General features: G+C 44.9%; 2 protein-coding genes across 2 annotated transcripts; one reads left to right on the top strand and one right to left on the bottom strand.

Annotated features, from left to right (window-relative positions):
- Positions 1–1040: 1040 nt before the first annotated feature.
- Positions 1041–3853, top strand: LOC129841565 (GTPase IMAP family member 9-like). Its single transcript, XM_055909902.1, has 2 exons — positions 1041–1142; positions 2586–3853. Exons 1-2 carry the CDS (start codon positions 1118–1120, stop codon positions 3650–3652), a joined length of 1092 nt encoding a protein of 363 aa, XP_055765877.1. The 5' UTR covers positions 1041–1117; the 3' UTR covers positions 3653–3853.
- A 2599-nt stretch (positions 3854–6452) lies between these two features.
- Positions 6453–18812, bottom strand: LOC129841051 (uncharacterized). The gene is made up of 5 exons (XM_055909161.1): positions 18768–18812; positions 18293–18375; positions 8262–8385; positions 7680–7766; positions 6453–7031 (listed from the first exon to the last, which is right to left on the bottom strand). Exons 1-5 carry the CDS (start codon positions 18810–18812, stop codon positions 6453–6455), a joined length of 918 nt encoding a protein of 305 aa, XP_055765136.1.
- Between the last annotated feature and the right edge of the window lie 1089 nt (positions 18813–19901).

The following is a 19901-nucleotide window of genomic DNA, read 5'->3' on the forward strand; positions in this document are numbered from 1 at the left end:
TTCTAAATGGTCATTCAGATATGTAAGAAAATACCTTCAAGTAAAAGGTGACATTCTATACTGTCACCTCATATGAACATTGATCTCAAATCCAAAATGCTCTAGTACAGAGCCAAATGTAACATTTTAGCATCACTGTCCAAAGACATATAGTGGAGGCTGTATAGGTAGACATCATCAGTAAAGAGAAATGAACAATCATTTAGTATGAGACAATACAAACGTTATGTGTCAGGGGGCAGGAAGTTGTAATGCAAAGACACATGTTCTGTAACACCACTTGACTTAGAGGAAGCAGACTTTTCTGCTGTATATTCATTACACTAACGGTAGCATATAGTTAAGCCTACTAATCTTCCATGTTGTTATTGTTTGCTTTGTGCTTTGCATTTTGACGTATATGAAAATAGCTTTACAAATAAAGGTATTATTAGTATTAGTATATTATTAGTATTGTCAATAGAACTATTATTATTCACAATGTGGGGCTTTCAATACCCAATCTATAGACTATAGCAAATGAGGTCACTTAAGGTGTGACTTGTTGAGTAACAATATGTGAAACTAAAGCCGGGCAGACACTACACGTTTTTAGTACGATCTACAGGTTCCTGATCAGCTCCCGGCGCATTTTACCAAATCTTTAGATCAAACCCAGAGTAAAACATAATGCCACAGTCTCGTAAAGTGTAAGCACATAACCCATTTGCGGATGATGGCTCCCATAGGCTCCCGGGCACTCTACGGCATCCCGGAAATGTTCAAACATGTTGAATATATTCGGCCTCAATTAGTAGTCCAAACATAGTAGTCCAAACATACTGCCGATTACTAGTTCATTACGATTTGACTGAATAGTTAAATATTAGACCAGTCAAAACATTTCTATTGTATTACAGCCATAACTAGTGGGAAAAGATTTCAGAAATTGTATGAAAGCTAAGAGAAAGCCTGTGGGTGTGTCAGGGCGTGGGCACCTGAGAGATCCTGTATAAAACAAGTGGGAAGACCCACTCTCACACTGTATCTCTTTAGTATCCTTATAGGAGCATAGAAACTACTTCTACTACTACTACTCTCACACAGTGCTTGAGACTGACAGATCTTCACTGCAAACATGAACAGCAAAGAGTCTCAGTCTGGTGAGTAGCCTTTAGTTTATAAAGATGGGAACTCAAGTCAATGGTATTGATTTGTTTTTTTATGTGTTTTTTCCTTTGAACTTCATGTGCTCTAGAAATATAATGATGTACAGCAGTGGGGAGCATTATTTTATATTACTCCACTGCTTTTGTTTCTTTGTCAAGTTGACACAAAATGTTAACATTATTAGTTACATTATAATGTACAAGTCAGTGGAGTAACTCATATTATTTTTAAAAGTTGAAACATGTTTTATTAATACTTTAGGTAAGTCTTTATTTTTTTACATTCATAATATAATGATTCATCCGAAGAGGAGGAGCAGGGATCGAACCAAAATGCAGCTTTGTGATTTGACATAATGAATTTATTTAACAAGACAAAACGAACTATACTTGACAACTAAACAAAATAACAAACCGAATGTAGACAGACTTGGACCACGAACTTACATGAAACACGAAGAACGAACGAACAAGTACTTACTACAAAACAAAACGACGAACGAAACAGTCCCGTATGGTCCAGCAAACACAGACACAGGAGACAACCACCCACAAACAAACAATGTGACACCACCTACCTTAATATGATTCTCAATCAGAGGAGATGAAAACCACCTGCCTCTAATTGAGAACCATATTAGGTACCCATTAACCAACATAGAAACAGAAAACATAGACTGCCCACCCAAACTCACGTCCTGACCAGCTAACACATACACAAACTAACAGAAAACAGGTCAGGAACGTGACAATAACTAACATTTTGTTTTTATTCTTGTAAGCGCTTATTGTATATGACTGTTTTAGAGCACTACCTTCTCTATCTTTCATTCTCTTTCTCACCTGCTGTAATGATTCTAAAAAGGAACACATGGATTTTACATTTATTTTTGTGCTGTGGCCATTATTTATATATAAAAACCAAGAGATTGCTTGGTATTTGATCAGAGTCAACTTAGCAAAAAAATTATAATGGCATAAAAACAGTTTAGCACATACAGATGTAGGATCTTAATTTGATAAATATTTTGATGCTGAAGGTTTTCCTGCACAGCAGCAATTGCAAAATTGTATTGGATTCGCGTTTTAAGTACTCTAAAGGTTCTAATGTCCACTATGCAAGTTCAGACTTGATTTTCCCTAACGAACAATATGTCAACCCCGACAAAAATGCCCATTTATTATAATCCATATAATAATTCACATTTCCTATTGCTGCAGGACTTTTTTCCTACTGTAGCAAACAGGCTAAAATTAAGATCCTGCATCTGTAGAGGCGATGCTCACAGATTATTTTGTGCAGACCATGAAGTACTGCTTTGTGTTAAGAAGAAGTGTGAAACAAATTGTTTTTGCCATTACTCAAAATGTGCTAACAAGCAGTACATGAAGTCTAGACCTCTTAAAAATGTAACAAGTGTTCTTGTTATCCAACAGGAATCCAACTGCTTACACAAAATGAGGAGTTCCGCATTGTTCTGGTCGGGAAGACAGGAGCTGGGAAAAGTGCTGCAGGAAACACCATTCTAGGGAATAAAGCTTTCCCATCAAAAATGTCCTCTATTTCTCAGACAAAAAACTGTGACAAGAGAAGAGGGAAGGTGGGTGAGCAAAGTGTAGCTGTTATTGACACCCCAGGGTTGTTTGATACTTCATTTTCCAATGAGGAGTCACTGAAAAGGATTGCTAAATGCATCTCTTTCTCTGCACCTGGTCCCCATGTGTTCCTGGTTGTGATCCAGCTGGGAAGATTCACTGAAGAGGAGCAGAAAACTGTGGAGATAATTCAGAGATTATTTGGTGATGAAGCATCGAAATACACCATGGTTCTCTTCACACATGGAGACCTTCTTGATGATGATGATGTAACAATTGAACAGTTCCTGCTTGAAAATCCAGATCTGCATAGTTTACATTCCCAATGCAGTGGGGGATATCATGTCTTCAACAACAAAGATAAGAATCCTTCCCAGGTCTTTGAGCTGCTTGAGAAGATAGACAAGATGGTGAAGATGAATGGAGGAAGCCACTACACCACTGAGATGTTCCAGGAGGCTGAGAGAGCGATTGAAGAGATGAAGAACAGGATCCTGAGAGAGAATGAAGAGAAGATACGCAGAGAGGAGGAGAAACTGAAGAAAGAAAAAATTATCCAAGAGGCTCGGGAAAAAGAGCTTAAAGAGAAGAATGAGAGGATCCTGAGAGAGAACGAAGAGCAGAAACGCAGACAGAATGAACTGAAGACAGATACACAAGAGGCTCATGAGAAAGCGATTAAAGAGAGGAATGAGAGGATCCAGAGAGAGATACAAGGTCAGAGAATCAGGGAGGAAGAACTGGAGAAACTGAAACTGGAAAAAGAGGCTAAAGATAAAGAAATACAGGAGGTGAGAGAAAAACATGAAAGGGAGGCAAGAGAGAGAGCTGAAGGAGAAAATGGCTTTATAACAAGTTATTTGAAAAAAGTGGGCAAAGCACTAAAAGGGGCTTGCAGTATACAATGAACATCTGAAACAATGCTGTTCGAGAGTCCCAAGCTTAGTCACATTGAATGTAATTGTAATTACAATTGTATTGCATTGCATTGAATGCATCTACATACAGTGTACTCTGTTGCCATTCTAATGTTATAGTCTGTAACTGTGGACCCATTGACTTCTATAGATGTATATTCTATAGCTTACATAAAGCTTTATGACATTTAACCTGGCTCTGCTGTGTCTGTGATTGTTTCCATTTATGTCAATAGTAAACATTATGTAATGAGAATTTAGACAAATGCCAGCTACAATAGATTACATTCAATGTTTTCATTTATATTCAATGAGGACATTTTCTTAAAATAACTCAAATAATCATCATGACAGTTTATTAAAGCTGGTAATTAGCTACATACGTGCTTTCAGGGTAGTTTTCGTGCATTGGCATTATAGATAAAATATGTTTTAATCAACAACAAAAAATTCAAAACGTCTTCATTCAGTGCATTACACTCCATGACTCGGTCGTTCCATGGACATATGGGTCGGTGTTCACACCATTGTCATTATGACATCATCAATATGGGACAGAACAGTGGAATTCTTTAGATGGATGCACACAGTTGTCCAGACTCTGTAAATCATGATGTTTAAACAGTGAAGTAATAAAGACACTCTCTGGCCATTACAGTTGAAGGAGACCGGCTACGTCCCAATACAGCGGTTTATGTTTCCTCCTATTCCTTTCCTACAGATCACTAGCTAGATTAACTGGTTAGAACTGGTTCTGAATGTTACTAGCTATAGCCATATAGTCATAAACCTTTTAAAGTCCCTCATATCAGTTAATATTATATAAATATGGCCGGGACCTTTTCCTGACCAAGTGACCTGATTAGGAAAACCTTGAGGTCTATAACTAAGGCCTGGAGTTTTCCCTGGTCAGGTCATGTATAGCTTCTCCTTGAAGTAAAGGATATGAGGAATGGAAGCCATTTAAGGATATTGAGACACAGCCATGTAGGCCATGGTGGCCTGGTCTGTCTGGGTCCTCCAGGCCAGCAGAGGGAGACAAACAAATCTTAAGCTCTGGGACCGACTGACAAATTGTCATTCTATTCCCTACATAATGCACTACTTTTGACCAGGACACATGGGGCTTTGTCCAAAGTAGTTCTCTTTATAGGGAATAGGGTGCCATTTCATCCAAAACAGACAAGGAACCAGCAGGCCTATGAAATCAAAAGTGCAGTGATTATCATCAATAGTGTAAAACATTATAGTAAAGATGATGTACACCTCAATCACTTCATATACAATTATTACACTCAGTTCTCTAATCTCTCACACACAGGTACGGGGAAATGACCAGCGGACATTTACCATTTCAAAACAGACATCAGGGGACAAACCTTAGTCATTCAGTCACACACATACTATTTTTCTCCCTCTGACACACAAGCAGGTGCAAGCTCTCTCACACACACACACACACACACACACACACATACACACGCACACACACACACACACACACAAACACACAAACACGGAACCTTGGGTGGAATAATCAGTACAAAGAGGAAAATTGCTTTTCATGATGTTTCAAAGTTACACAGGTTGTTAAAACACGCTGAGGATACCTGGATCATAGTGGGTTATTGGAAGAACACTGAGAGGATACCTGGATCATAGAGGGTTATGGGAAGAACACTGAGAGGATACCTGGATCATAGAGGGTTATGGGAAGAACACTGAGAGGATACCTGGATCATAGTGGGTTATGGGAAGAACACTGAGAGGATACCTGGATCATAGAGGGTTATGGGAAGAACACTGAGAGGATACCTGGATCATAGTGGGTTATGGGAAGAACACTGAGAGGATACCTGGATCATAGAGGGTTATGGGAAGAACACTGAGAGGATACCTGGATCATAGTGGGTTATTGGAAGAACACTGAGAGGATACCTGGATCATAGAGGGTTATTGGAAGAACACTGAGAGGATACCTGGATCATAGTGGGTTATGGGAAGAACACTGAGAGGATACCTGGATCATAGTGGGTTATGGGAAGAACACTGAGAGGATACCTGGATCATAGAGGGTTATTGGAAGAACACTGAGAGGATACCTGGATCATAGAGGGTTATTGGAAGAACACTGAGAGGATACCTGGATCATAGTGGGTTATGGGAAGAACACTGAGAGGATACCTGGATCATAGTGGGTTATTGGAAGAACACTGAGAGGATACCTGGATCATAGAGGGTTATTGGAAGAACACTGAGAGGATACCTGGATCATAGAGGGTTATGGGAAGAACACTGAGAGGATACCTGGATCATAGTGGGTTATTGGAAGAACACTTTGAGTTTTGAGGGAAGAAGAAGAACCTGTTTGAATTCAATTCAAATCTCACTCACCACCCAGACCAGTGAAGAATCATTAGTAGGAATCAAATAGAAAGATTCAGAGTGTAGAAAGTGAGTGAACAAACCAGTGACACACTGCAGTTATCAAATGGCTCCAGGTCAACAACCAATATATAAGATCTTAAATGAATAAAAAGAAGAAAATAATGAATTCACACACACACACACACACACACACACACACGCACGCACGCACGCACGCACGCACACACACACACACACACACACACACACACACACACACACACACACACACACACACACACACACACACACACACACACACACACACACACACACACACACACACACACACACACACACACGCGCGCACACGCGCACACACACACACACACTTTGTCAGTCAGCCCACTAGGGGGAGCCCTACTTAAGTCTGTCCCTCCGGTAGAGGCAGCCAAGGCACACAAGGCGCGGTCAGAGGAGCGAGACCATTCGCCTCCTTCAGGCACAAAGAAGGAAAGCTCAATCCAATAAGACAGCAGCCCGGACAGGAAATTAACTCATCTTGCTCAGGGGCGGGGCCAGCAGGGGGGTCCAGGATTGCAGTGCGGAAGCTGCTATCCCTCCAGCCAATCGGACGTCCGACGACCACCGTCGCCGAGCCGTTGTTGTTGTCCAGATGGGGGAGATGAGGGAAGGGAGGGGGAGGGGAGTTGGAGACTGGATAGCCCCAGCCATTAGGCTGCAGAAACAGGGAGGAAGAGAACGAGGCTGGGTGTAGTAGACGTCTCCCTGGTGTAGGGACAGCGCCCTCTAGCGTGTCAGGAGACCTGCTGCAGTCCATAGGCTCCCCCAGAGAAAAAGCTTCCTCCTCTTCCTCTTCCAGAGACACCATGTCCAGGTCCAGAAGCAGCCCTGAATCATCTGACACGTCCTCCACCATCCCTCCTTCATCCTTCCTCCTTTCATCCCTCACCATCCCTCCCTTCTCCTTCCTCCTTTCATCCTACACCATTCCTCCCTTCTCCTTCCTCCTTTCATCCTCCACCATCCCTCCTTTATCCTTCCTCATTTCATCCTCCACCATCCCTCCTTTATCCTCCCTCCTTTCATCCTCCACCATCCCTCCCTTCTCCTTCCTCTTTTCATCCTCCACCATCCCTCCCTTCTCCTTCCTCCTTTCATCCTCCACCATCCCTCCCTTCTCCTTCCTCCTTTCATCCTCCACCATCCCTCCTTTATCTTTCCTCATTTCATCCTCCACCATCCCTCCTTTATCATCCCTCCTTTCATCCTCCACCATCCCTCCCTTCTCCTTCCTCCTTTCATCCTCCACCATCCCTCCCTTCTCCTTCCTCCTTTCATCCTCCACAATTCATCCCTTCTCCTTCCTCCTTTCATCCTCCAATATCCCTCCTTTATCCTTCCTCCTTTCATCCTCCACCATCCCTCCTTTATCCTTCCTCCTTTGATCCTCCACCATCCCTCCCTTCTCCTTCCTCCTTTCATCCTCCACCATCCCTCCTTTATCCTTCCTCCTTTCATCCTCCACCATCCCTCCTTTATCCTTCCTCCTTTCATCCTCCACCATCCCCCCTTTATCCTTCCTCCTTTCCTACTCCACCCTCCCTCCCTTCTCCTTCCTCCTTTCAACCTCCACCATCCCTCCCTTCTCCTTCCTCCTTTCATCCTCCACCATCCCTCCCTTCTCCTTCCTCCTTTCATCCTCCACCCTCCCTCCCTTCTCCTTCCTCCTTTCATCCTCCACCATCCCTCCCTTCTCCTTCCTCCTTTCATCCTCCACCATCCCTTCCTTCTCCTTCCTCCTTTCATCCTCCACCATCCCTCCTTTATCCTTACTCCTTTCATCCTCCACCATCCCTCCCTTCTCCTTCCTCCTTTCATCCTCCACCATCCCTCCTTTATCCTTCCTCCTTTCATCCTCCACCATCCCTCCTTTATCCTTCTTCCTTTCATCCTCCACCATCCCTCCTTTATCCTTCCTCCTTTCATCCTCCACCCTCCCTTCTCCTTCTCCTTCTCCTTCCTCCTTTCATCCTCCACCATCCCTCCCTTCTCCTTCCTCCTTTCATCCTCCACCATCCCTCCTTTATTCTTCCTCCTTTCATCCTCCACCATCCCTCCTTTAACCTTCCTCCTTTCATCCTCACCATCCCTCCTTTATCCTTCCTCCTTTCATCCTCCACCATCCCTCCCTTCTCCTTTCATCCTCCACCTCCTCTTCCTCGTCTTTCCCCAAGCTCTGCAGGTCGGGGTCCCGGAGGAGGGGGGCGAGGGTTCGCCCCAGCTCGGGGGTGCAGGGGAGGGACTGGCAGCGGTGGGAGAGGTGAAGGTCAAGGCTTTGAGGTTATCGATCTATGCATTTACAGTAAGTATGTACACAGAGTCATGGATGCATGCAATTATGTCTGTCTGTCAGTCTGTCTGTTATTGTATTTTAAATTAGAGCAGAGGACTGCAAGGTTGAGGAATGGTGTCCGATAGTCACCGACCAGGTTCTCAAAGGCAGCCAACGTCTAGCACGCACAGAAAACCATCATCATCATCTTTTAATGTAGCCGACTAGCTGTAAATTAGTTTGTCTGCCTAGGTTAAAAATATATACATGTTGTATTTCTACACAGTATTTACTCAATGGAGACACACACTGTGATAGAGTTCTACTCATTAAACATTAAAACAAGAATGGAACCTCTACAATGTACTGCATTGATTCAATACTCAAGTCCTCCACAGCAGTTACATGTGATTATGTTCAATAAGGGAAAGGAGGGTACTTCTTTTCTGGGTCAAAGTGGAAAAAAATATTCTATGGTGCTATTTGACAGTAGACCTACTGGGGTTGTGCAGTGGTGGTGAAAGGGTTGGGTTAAGGGTTTGTTCATACACTGTCCGTTTGTTGTGTGATAGTAGTAAAGCCTTGATTTAGGGTTGTGTGATCGTGTAAAACGGAAAAACATTGGTTAACTGTGTGCCTGTCATTAACTGGGGTTGTGTGTGTGTGTGTGTGTGAGTGTGTGTGTGTGTGTGTGTGTGTGTGTGTGTGTGTGTGTGTGTGTGTGTGTGTGTGTGTGTGTGTGTGTGTGTGCGTGCGTGCGTGCGTGCGTGCGTGCGTGCGTGCGTGCGTGTGTGTGTGTACCTCAGGAAGGTAGGAAGTCCGGATCAGCCTCTATCCGGGCGATGATCTCACACAGGATGATTCCATAAGCAAACACATCCACCTAGGGGTCAGAGTCAGCCAATCACATCTGATCAATAACATCTCACTTGGCATATTCACAATAATACACCTTGAAAGAGCCTGGTCATTTGCTAGAAACATACATATTAGCAAGACCCACTAGACACAACCAGAAAAACACAGCAGGAACATGGAACAGTTGTCCTTCCAGATTGCATTATAGCATAGTACTACTGTTTTGCATTACTGTGTTTGCTTCCTCTTATTATGCACTCGGACCAGTGCGATAACAGCCAGGAAACAGTAGAGTACTGTTAGTATCTTTTCATCATATAGCTCTCATCTCAGCACCTCCGGGGCCATCCAGTAGGGGGAGCCCACCACAGACAGAGGCTGCTGATCAGCCCCATCACTGGAGGAGAGGAAAATAACACATTAATATAGAACACATTGATTTTTCAGGAGAGAAAAACAGAATACAATGTATGATGGGTGCTACATGTGCAGTCATGATGGGAATATGAGGAGACAGTCATATAGTCTTAATGTAATCTGGAGAACTTTCTTACAGCACTAACCTGTAGTCTGGAAACTTCTCACAGCACTAACCTGTAGTCTGGAATCTTCTCACAGCACTAACCTGTAGTCTGGAATCTTCTCACAGCACTAACCTGTAGTCTGGAATCTTCTCACAGCACTAACCTGTAGTCTGGAATCTTCTCACAGCACTAACCTGTAGTCTGGAATCTTCTCACATCACTAACCTGTAGTCTGGAATCTTCTCACAGAACTAACCTGTAGTCTGGAATCTTCTCACAGTACTAACCTGTAGTCTGGAATCTTCTCACAGCACTAACCTGTAGTCTGGAATCTTCTCACATCACTAACCTGTTGTCATGTTTTGTCTTTGATCATCATGTCTTGTCCCTGTGCTTCCCTCTGCTGGTCTTATTAGGTTCTTTCCCTCTTTCTATCCCTCTCTCTCCTCCTCCCTCTCTCCCTCTCCCGCTCTCTCTCTCTATCGTTCCGTTCCTGCTCCCAGCTGTTTCTCATTCTCCTAACGACCTCATTTACTCTTTCACACCTGTCCCCTATTTTGCCCTCTGATTAGAGTCCCTATTTCTCCCTCTGTTTTCCGCTTCTGTCCTTGTCGGATTCTTGTTTGATGTTTGCTGTTCTGTGTCCTTGTTCCGCCCTGTCGTGTTTTTGCCTTCTTCAGATGCTGCGTGTGAGCAGGTGTCTATGTCAGCTACGGCCTGTGCCTTCCTGAAGCGACCTGCAGTCTGTGGTCGCGTCTCCAGTCGTTCCTCTCTACTGACGAGAGGATTTCAGTTTCCTGTTTTGGATTTACCTTTGATAATATCCAGGAGAATCATTGTTTGTTTAAGACTGGAATAAAGACTCTGTTTCTATTACGTCGCTTTTGGGTCCTCATTCACCAGCATAACAGAAGAATCCGACCAAGAATGGACCCAGCGACTACGGATTCTCGCAACACTGCCGTCGAGATCCAGGGAGCAATGCTCGGCAGACACGAGCAGGAATTGTCTGCTGCTCGTCATGCCGTTGAGACCCTGGCCGCTCATGTCTCCGATCTCTCAGGACAGTTTCAGAGTCTTCGTCTCGTGCCACCAGCTACTTCCTGGTCTTCCGAGTCTCCGGAGCCTAGGGTTAATAACCCACCATGTTACTCTGGGCAGCCCACTGAGTGTCGCTCCTTTCTCAACCAGTGTGATATTGTGTTCTCTCTCCAGCCCAACACATACTCAGGAGAGAGAGCTCGGATCGCTTACGTCATATCACTCCTTACTGGTCGGGCTCGGGAGTGGGGCACAGCTATCTGGGAGGCAAGGGCTGAGTGTTCTAACGTTTATCAGAACTTTAAGGAGGAGATGATACGGGTTTTTGATCGTTCAGTTTTTGGGAAGGAGGCTTCCAGGGCCCTGGCTTCCCTATGTCAAGGTGATCGATCCATAACGGATTACTCTATAGAGTTTCGCACTCTTGCTGCATCCAGTGACTGGAACGAGCCGGCGTTGCTCGCTCGTTTTCTGGAGGGACTCCACGCTGAGGTTAAGGATGAGATTCTCTCCCGGGAGGTTCCTTCCAGCGTGGACTCTTTGATTGCACTCGCCATCCGCATAGAACGACGGGTAGATCTTCGTCACCGAGCTCGTGGAAGAGAGCTCGCGTTAACGGTGTTTCCCCTCTCCGCATCTCAACCATCTCCTCCCATCGGCTCAGAGACTGAGCCCATGCAGCTGGGAGGTATTCGCATCTCGACTAAGGAGAGGGAACGGAGAATCACCAACCGCCTTTGCCTCTATTGCGGTTCTGCTGGACATTTTGTCATGTCATGTCCAGTAAAAGGCCAGAGCTCATCAGTAAGCGGAGGGCTACTGGTGAGCGCTACTACTCAGGTCTCTCCATCAAGATCCTGTACTACCTTGTCGGTCCATCTACGCTGGACCGGTTCGGCTGCTTCCTGCAGTGCCTTGATAGACTCTGGGGCTGAGGGTTGTTTTATGGACGAAGCATGGGCTCGGAAACATGACATTCCTCTCAGACAGTTAGGGAAGCCCACGCCCATGTTCGCCTTAGATGGTAGTCCTCTCCCCAGTATCAGATGTGAGACACTACCTTTAACCCTCACAGTATCTGGTAACCACAGTGAGACCATTTCCTTTTTGATTTTTCGTTCACCTTTTACACCTGTTGTTTTGGGTCATCCCTGGCTAGTATGTCATAATCCTTCTATTAATTGGTCTAGTAATTCTATCCTATCCTGGAACGTTTCTTGTCATGTGAAGTGTTTAATGTCTGCTATCCCTCCTGTTTCTTCTGTCCCCTCTACTCAGGAGGAACCTGGTGATTTGACAGGAGTGCCGGAGGAATATCATGATCTACGCACGGTCTTCAGTCGGTCCAGAGCCAACTCTCTTCCTCCTCACCGGTCGTATGATTGTTGTATTGATCTCCTTCCGGGGACCACTCCCCCTCGGGGTAGACTATACTCTCTGTCGGCTCCCGAACGTAAGGCTCTCGAGGATTATCTGTCTGTTTCTCTCGACGCCGGTACCATGGTGCCTTCTTCCTCTCCCGCCGGAGCGGGGTTTTTCTTTGTTAACCTGTCTAGGATCAGCGTGGCGCTAGCGGCACACCCCCCCCCCCCCCCCCACTGAAAAACCAGTGCCGCGAAATTCAAAAAAAATATTTTTTTAAAATATTTAACTTTCACACATTAAAGTCCAATACAGCTAATGGAAGACACAGATCTTATGAATCCAGTCAACATTTCCGATTTTTAAAATGTTTTACAGGGAAGACACAATATGTAAAGATGTACATCTATTACCTAAAAACACATTAGCATAATCCACCATCTTTTATTTGTCCACCAACACCAGTAGCCATCACCAATTCGGCTAAACTAAGATATTTATAGCCCCTAACCAACAAAAAAACTCATTAGATGACAGTCTGATAACATATTTATGGTATGGGATAGGTTTTGTTAGAAAAAAGTGCATATTTCAGGTATATGGCATAGTTTACAATTGCACCCACCATCACAAATGGACTAGAATAATTACAATGAGCAACGTGTTTACCTAACTACTAATCATCAAACATTTCGTAAAAATACACAGCATACACGAATCGAAAGACACAGATCCTGTGAATACAGACAATATTTCAGATTTTCTAAGTGTCTTACAGCGAAAACACAATAAATCGTTATATTAGCTTAGCACATAGCAATTAGCAGCCCAGCATTGATTCTAGCCAAAGTGAGCGATAAAAGTCAACATCGCCAAAAGATATTAATTTTTTCACTAACCTTCTCAGAATTCTTCCGATGACACTCCTGTAACATCACATTACAACATGCATATACAGTTTGATCGAAAATGTTTATATTTAGCCACCAAAATCATGGTTAGACAATGTGAAATGTAGCTCAGCTGGTCAGAAAATGTCCTTGCGCCACTTAGACAGTGATCTACTCTTATACATAAATACTCATAAACGTGACTAAAAAATATAGGGTGGACAGGGATTGATAGACAATTTAATTCTTAATACAATTGCGTTATTACATTTTTTAATTTATCCTTACTTTTCAATACAGTTTGCGCCAAGCGAAGCTACGTCAAAAAACATGGCGTCCTAAGCCACTAAAATGTTTCGACAGAAACACGATTTATCATAATAAAAATGTCCTACCTTGAGCTGTTCTTCCATCAGTATCTTGGGCAAAGGATCGTTTCTTGGGAGAAATCGTCTTTTGGTGGAAAGCTGTCCTCTTGCCATGTGGAAATGTCAACTACGTTCGGGATGAACTGAAAAGCGTGCCCAACTTTTCACATCGTTGCAAAAATAAATGTCCCAAAATCGCACTAAACGGATATAAATTGCTATAAAACGCTTTAAATTAACTACTTTATGATGTTTGTAACTCCTATAACGAGTGAAAAGATGACCGGAGAAATATAACAGGCTAAACTAACGCTTGGAACAGGAGAGGGTCGGTGTCTTCCACGCGCGTTACGCAGCTCCCAAAGAATGACTAGCTTCAGAGTTTTTTCATTTGTAGGGCCTGTGAACGCGCAATCGAGCCCGTTGGAATCGTCATCACGTAAAGGCATCCAGGGGAAGACGTAAGAAGTGTCCGTATAGTCATAGCAACGACAGTGCCCTTTTAACTGACTTCAGAAAAGTGGCCAACATTTCTCAAATCTGACTCCATGTCAGGGAAATTGCTGTAGAATGGGCTCTGTTCCACTTAGAGACAAAATTTCAATTCCTATAGAAACTATAGACTGTTTTCTATCCAATAATAATAATAATATGCATATTGTACGATCAAGGATTTTGTGGGAAGCCGTTTAAAAAATTAGCCACATTAGCATAAATAGTCTAAACAGCGCCCCCATCCCCAACAGGTTAAGAAGAAGGACGGTACTCTGCGCCCCTGCGTGGATTATCGAGGGCTGAATGACATAACGGTTAAGAATCGTTATCCGCTTCCCCTTATGTCGTCAGCCTTCGAGATTCTGCAGGGAGCCAGGTTCTTTACTAAGTTGGACCTTCGTAACGCTTACCATCTCGTACGCATCAGAGAGGGGGACGAGTGGAAAACGGCGTTTAACACTCCGTTAGGGCATTTTGAATACCGGGTTCTGCCGTTCGGTCTCGCTAATGCTCCAGCTGTCTTTCAGGCATTAGTTAATGATGTACTGAGAGACATGCTGAACATCTTTGTTTTCGTTTACCTTGACGATATCCTGATTTTTTCACCGTCACTCGAGATTCATGTTCAGCACGTTCGACGTGTACTCCAGCGCCTTTTAGAGAATTGTCTCTACGTGAAGGCTGAGAAGTGCGCCTTTCATGTCTCCTCTGTCACATTTCTCGGTTCTGTTATTTCCGCTGAAGGCATTCAGATGGATCCCGCTAAGGTCCAGGCTGTCAGCGATTGGCCCGTTCCTAAGTCACGTGTTGAGTTACAGCGCTTTCTCGGTTTCGCTAATTTCTATCGGCGTTTCATTCGTAATTTCGGTCAAGTGGCTGCTCCTCTCACAGCTCTGACTTCTGTCAAGACTTGCTTTAAGTGGTCCGGTTCCGCCCAGGGAGCTTTTGATCTCCTCAAGAAGCGTTTTACATCCGCCCCTATCCTTGTTACTCCTGACGTCACTAAACAATTCATTGTCGAGGTTGACGCTTCAGAGGTGGGCGTGGGAGCCATTCTGTCCCAGCGCTTCCAGTCTGACGATAAGGTCCATCCTTGCGCTTACTTTTCTCATCGCCTGTCGCCATCGGAACGCAACTATGATGTGGGTAACCGCGAACTGCTCGCCATCCGCTTAGCCATAGGCGAATGGCGACAGTGGTTGGAGGGGGCGACCGTCCCTTTTGTCGTTTGGACTGACCATAAGAACCTTGAGTACATTCGTTCTGCCAAACGACTTAATGCACGTCAAGCTCGTTGGGCGTTGTTTTTCGCTCGTTTCGAGTTCGTGATTTCCTATCGCCCGGGAAATAAGAACACCAAGCCTGATGCCTTATCCCGTCTCTTTAGTTCTCCTGTGGCTTCTACCGACCCCGAGGGGATTCTCCCTGAAGGGCGTGTTGTCGGGTTGACTGTCTGGGGAATTGAGAGACAGGTAAAGCAAGCACTCACTCACACTGCGTCGCCGCGCGCTTGTCCTAGTAACCTTCTGTTCGTTCCTGTCTCTACTCGTCTGGCTGTTCTTCAGTGGGCTCATTCTGCCAAGTTAGCTGGCCACCCCGGCGTTCGGGGTACGCTTGCTTCTATTCGCCAGCGGTTTTGGTGGCCTACTCATGAGCGGGACACGCGCCGTTTCGTGGCTGCTTGTTCGGACTGCGCGCAGACTAAGTCAGGTAACTCTCCTCCTGCCGGTCGTCTCAGACCGCTTCCCATTCCTTCTCGACCATGGTCTCACATCGCCTTAGACTTTATTACCGGTCTGCCTTCGTCTGCGGGGAAGACTGTGATTCTTACGGTTATCGATAGGTTCTCTAAGGCGGCACATTTCATTCCCCTCGCTAAGCTTCCTTCCGCTAAGGAGACGGCACAAGTCATCATTGAGAATGTGTTCAGAATTCATGGCCTCCCGTTAGACGCCGTTTCAGACAGAGGCCCGCAATTCACGTCACAGTTTTGGAGGGAGTTCTGTCGTTTGATTGGTGCTTCCGTCAGTCTCTCTTCCGGGTTTCATCCCCAGTCTAACGGTCAAGCAGAAAGGGCCAATCAGTCGATTGGTCGCATATTACGCAGCCTTTCGTTTCGAAACCCTGCGTCTTGGGCAGAACAGCTCCCCTGGGCTGAGTACGCTCACAACTCGCTTCCTTCGTCTGCTACCGGGCTATCTCCGTTTCAGAGTAGTCTTGGTTACCAGCCTCCTCTGTTCTCGTCCCAGCTCGCCGAGTCCAGCGTTCCCTCCGCTCAGGCTTTTGTCCAACGTTGTGAGCGCACCTGGAGGAGGGTCAGGTCTGCACTTTGCCGTTACAGGGCGCAGACTGTGAGAGCCGCCAATAAACGTAGGATTAAGAGTCCTAGGTATTGTCGCGGTCAGAGAGTGTGGCTTTCCACTCGTAACCTTCCCCTTACGACAGCTTCTCGCAAGTTGACTCCGCGGTTCATTGGTCCGTTCCGTGTCTCTCAGGTCGTCAATCCTGTCGCTGTGCGACTGCTTCTTCCGCGACATCTTCGTCGCGTCCACCCTGTCTTCCATGTCTCTTGTGTCAAGCCTTTTCTTCGCGCCCCCGTTCGTCTTCCCTCCCCCCCCCCCCCGTCCTTGTCGAGGGCGCACCTATTTACAAGGTACGGAGGATCATGGACATGCGTTCTCGGGGACGTGGTCACCAGTACTTAGTGGATTGGGAGGGTTACGGTCCTGAGGAGAGGAGTTGGGTTCCATCTCGGGACGTGCTGGACCGTTCGTTGATTGATGATTTCCTTCGTTGCCGCCAGGGTTCCTCCTCGAGTGCGCCAGGAGGCGCTCGGTGAGTGGGGGGGTACTGTCATGTTTTGTCTTTGATCATCATGTCTTGTCCCTGTGCTTCCCTCTGCTGGTCTTATTAGGTTCTTTCCCTCTTTCTATCCCTCTCTCTCCTCCTCCCTCTCTCCCTCTCCCGCTCTCTCTCTCTATCGTTCCGTTCCTGCTCCCAGCTGTTTCTCATTCTCCTAACGACCTCATTTACTCTTTCACACCTGTCCCCTATTTTGCCCTCTGATTAGAGTCCCTATTTCTCCCTCTGTTTTCCGCTTCTGTCCTTGTCGGATTCTTGTTTGATGTTTGCTGTTCTGTGTCCTTGTTCCGCCCTGTCGTGTTTTTGCCTTCTTCAGATGCTGCGTGTGAGCAGGTGTCTATGTCAGCTACGGCCTGTGCCTTCCTGAAGCGACCTGCAGTCTGTGGTCGCGTCTCCAGTCGTTCCTCTCTACTGACGAGAGGATTTCAGTTTCCTGTTTTGGATTTACCTTTGATAATATCCAGGAGAATCATTGTTTGTTTAAGACTGGAATAAAGACTCTGTTTCTATTACGTCGCTTTTGGGTCCTCATTCACCAGCATAACACCTGTAGTCTGGAATCTTCTCACATCACTAACCTGTAGTCTGGAATCTTCTCACAGCACTAACCTGTAGTCTGGAATCTTCTCACAGCACTAACCTGTAGTCTGGAAACTTCTCACAGCACTAACCTGTAGTCTGGAATCTTCTCACAGCACTAACCTGTAGTCTGGAATATTCTCACAGCACTAACCTGTAGTCTGGAATCTTCTCACAGCACTAACCTGTAGTCTGGAATCTTCTCACAGCACTAACCTGTAGTCTGGAATCTTCTCACAGCACTAACCTGTAGTCTGTAATCTTCTCACAGCACTAACCTGTAGTCTGGAATCTTCTCACACCACTAACCTGTAGTCTGGAATCTTCTCACAGCACTAACCTGTAGTCTGGAATCTTCTCACAGAACTAACCTGTAGTCTGGAATCTTCTCACACCACTAACCTGTAGTCTGGAATCTTCTCACACCACTAACCTGTAGTCTGGAATCTTCTCACAGCACTAACCTGTAGTCTGGAATATTCTCACTGCACTAACCTGTAGTCTGGAATCTTCTCACAGCACTAACCTGTAGTCTGGAATATTCTCACTGCACTAACCTGTAGTCTGGAATCTTCTCACAGCACTAACCTGTAGTCTGGAATCTTCCCACAGCACTAACCTGTAGTCTGGAATATTCTCACTGCACTAACCTGTAGTCTGGAATCTTCTCACAGCACTAACCTGTAGTCTGGAATATTCTCACTGCACTAACCTGTAGTCTGGAATCTTCTCACAGCACTAACCTGAAGTCTGGAATCTTCTCACAGCACTAACCTGTAGTCTGTAATCTTCTCACACCACTAACCTGTAGTCTGGAATCTTCTCACAGCACTAACCTGTAGTCTGGAATCTTCTCACAGCACTAACCTGTAGTCTGGAATCTTCTCACAGCACTAACCTGTAGTCTGGAAACTTCTCACAGCACTAACCTGTAGTCTGGAAACTTCTCTGCCAGACTAAAGTCTCCCACTACTGCAGTGAACACACCATTCTCACAGCGCACCAGACAGTTCTATGAGAGAGAAAGGAGAGAGAGGGCATATGAGTGTGTGTGAGAGATGAAATGAACGATTAGTGCAAGATGAAGTGAAGGGAGGTGTTGCTGTGTGTCTGTCTGGAGGCTGATGGGAGGAGCTATAGGAGTGCGGGCTCATTGTAGTGGCTGGAATGGAATCAATGGAAAAAGGTTAAACACGTTGTTTTCATGTGTTTTACGTGTTTGGTAACATTCCACTGATTAAATTTCAACCATTACAATGAGCCCTCTCTCCTATAGCTCCTCCCACCAGCCTCCTCTGATTTGAACAGTATAATGTAATAGTTTATGTAAAGTAAAGTACTCTCTGTTTGAAACAATGAGAGATACTCAAATATCATGTTCATTTGTACATATCCACTGCATACATGAATCATGGCAAAGTTGGTTCCTGTTTCAGTCACTTTGGTCATGTTTGGTGGGTGGAATAAAAACACAACATGACTGAAGACTCCCACAATGCAGGCGCTGGCTTCAAGACGATGTTGATGAAGAGCAACAGCACAAACTTCCAGTGGACTGCAGCAGAGAGGAAGAGGTAAAGAGAGGGATAACTGAGCCCAAAATCTGTCTTCTCCAGCAGGTGGCTTTTAGTTTTTTCACTCACCAAGCGAGGAATGTTTGTTTGGAGGTCAATGAAAGAGTGTTGAATTTGGTTCACAAAAAATGAAGGCGTATTTGCTACGTGTGGCTTATTTGAGTTTCGTAATGCTTAGGTTGTTATGAGTGCACTGATATAAGTAGGACACGTGACATCCTGGTAACTTTGAGAAAAAACATTTTATATCAGAGTTGTGCCTGTTGTTCAGACGTGTGTCTGTCTTCTGATTGGTTAGAATGGTCCCACCTGATCTTGCCTCCTGACTGCCTTCTATTTTTAAAGACATTCCTTTCCATTGTTAAAGCCACTGGTGTATCTGGTCAATATAATGGATAATCTGTGACTGCAGTCAAAACTCCATGACCTTTGATCACATGTTTTTTGTAAAGTTTATGCAGTTGTCATGTAGGCACAAATTTTTTCTGCATTATGCAACACATTAAAAGGCCGACTTGACAGAAGTACGTTACGTTTTCAATATTGTTTCCAATATTGTAGACTGTACAATGCAAAGTGTTTTTAAAACTAACCATGGCCATTTACCGTGGCAAATTAAGGGGATTAACCATATTATTACAGCCACTAGAGGGCACTCAAAATTAAACCATGAAAAAAGTAGAAAGAATTCTTGAAGAACTGGCAAAGGGTGAAAGTTGGCCTGGCTGGAAAAAGGGGGAAAAAGAAGACATTCTACCTGGTAACACTGGAGGGAAGCCAAGCTCTTCAGCCAAGACAGAGAACACCAGACATTAACTCTGATCTCCTCTCACAATTTACAGGACAGGATGTTCAGAAATGTCCTTTAGCTTAACTACTTACAGGATGAACAAAGATTTTGCTTGTGACTCTTAGTGACAACCACATAGATGCACTTGGGTATTGCACATTTTGAGAGTCAAGA

This window comes from Salvelinus fontinalis, chromosome 42 (genome assembly GCF_029448725.1).
Source record: "Salvelinus fontinalis isolate EN_2023a chromosome 42, ASM2944872v1, whole genome shotgun sequence".
Lineage (NCBI taxonomy): Eukaryota > Metazoa > Chordata > Actinopteri > Salmoniformes > Salmonidae > Salvelinus > Salvelinus fontinalis.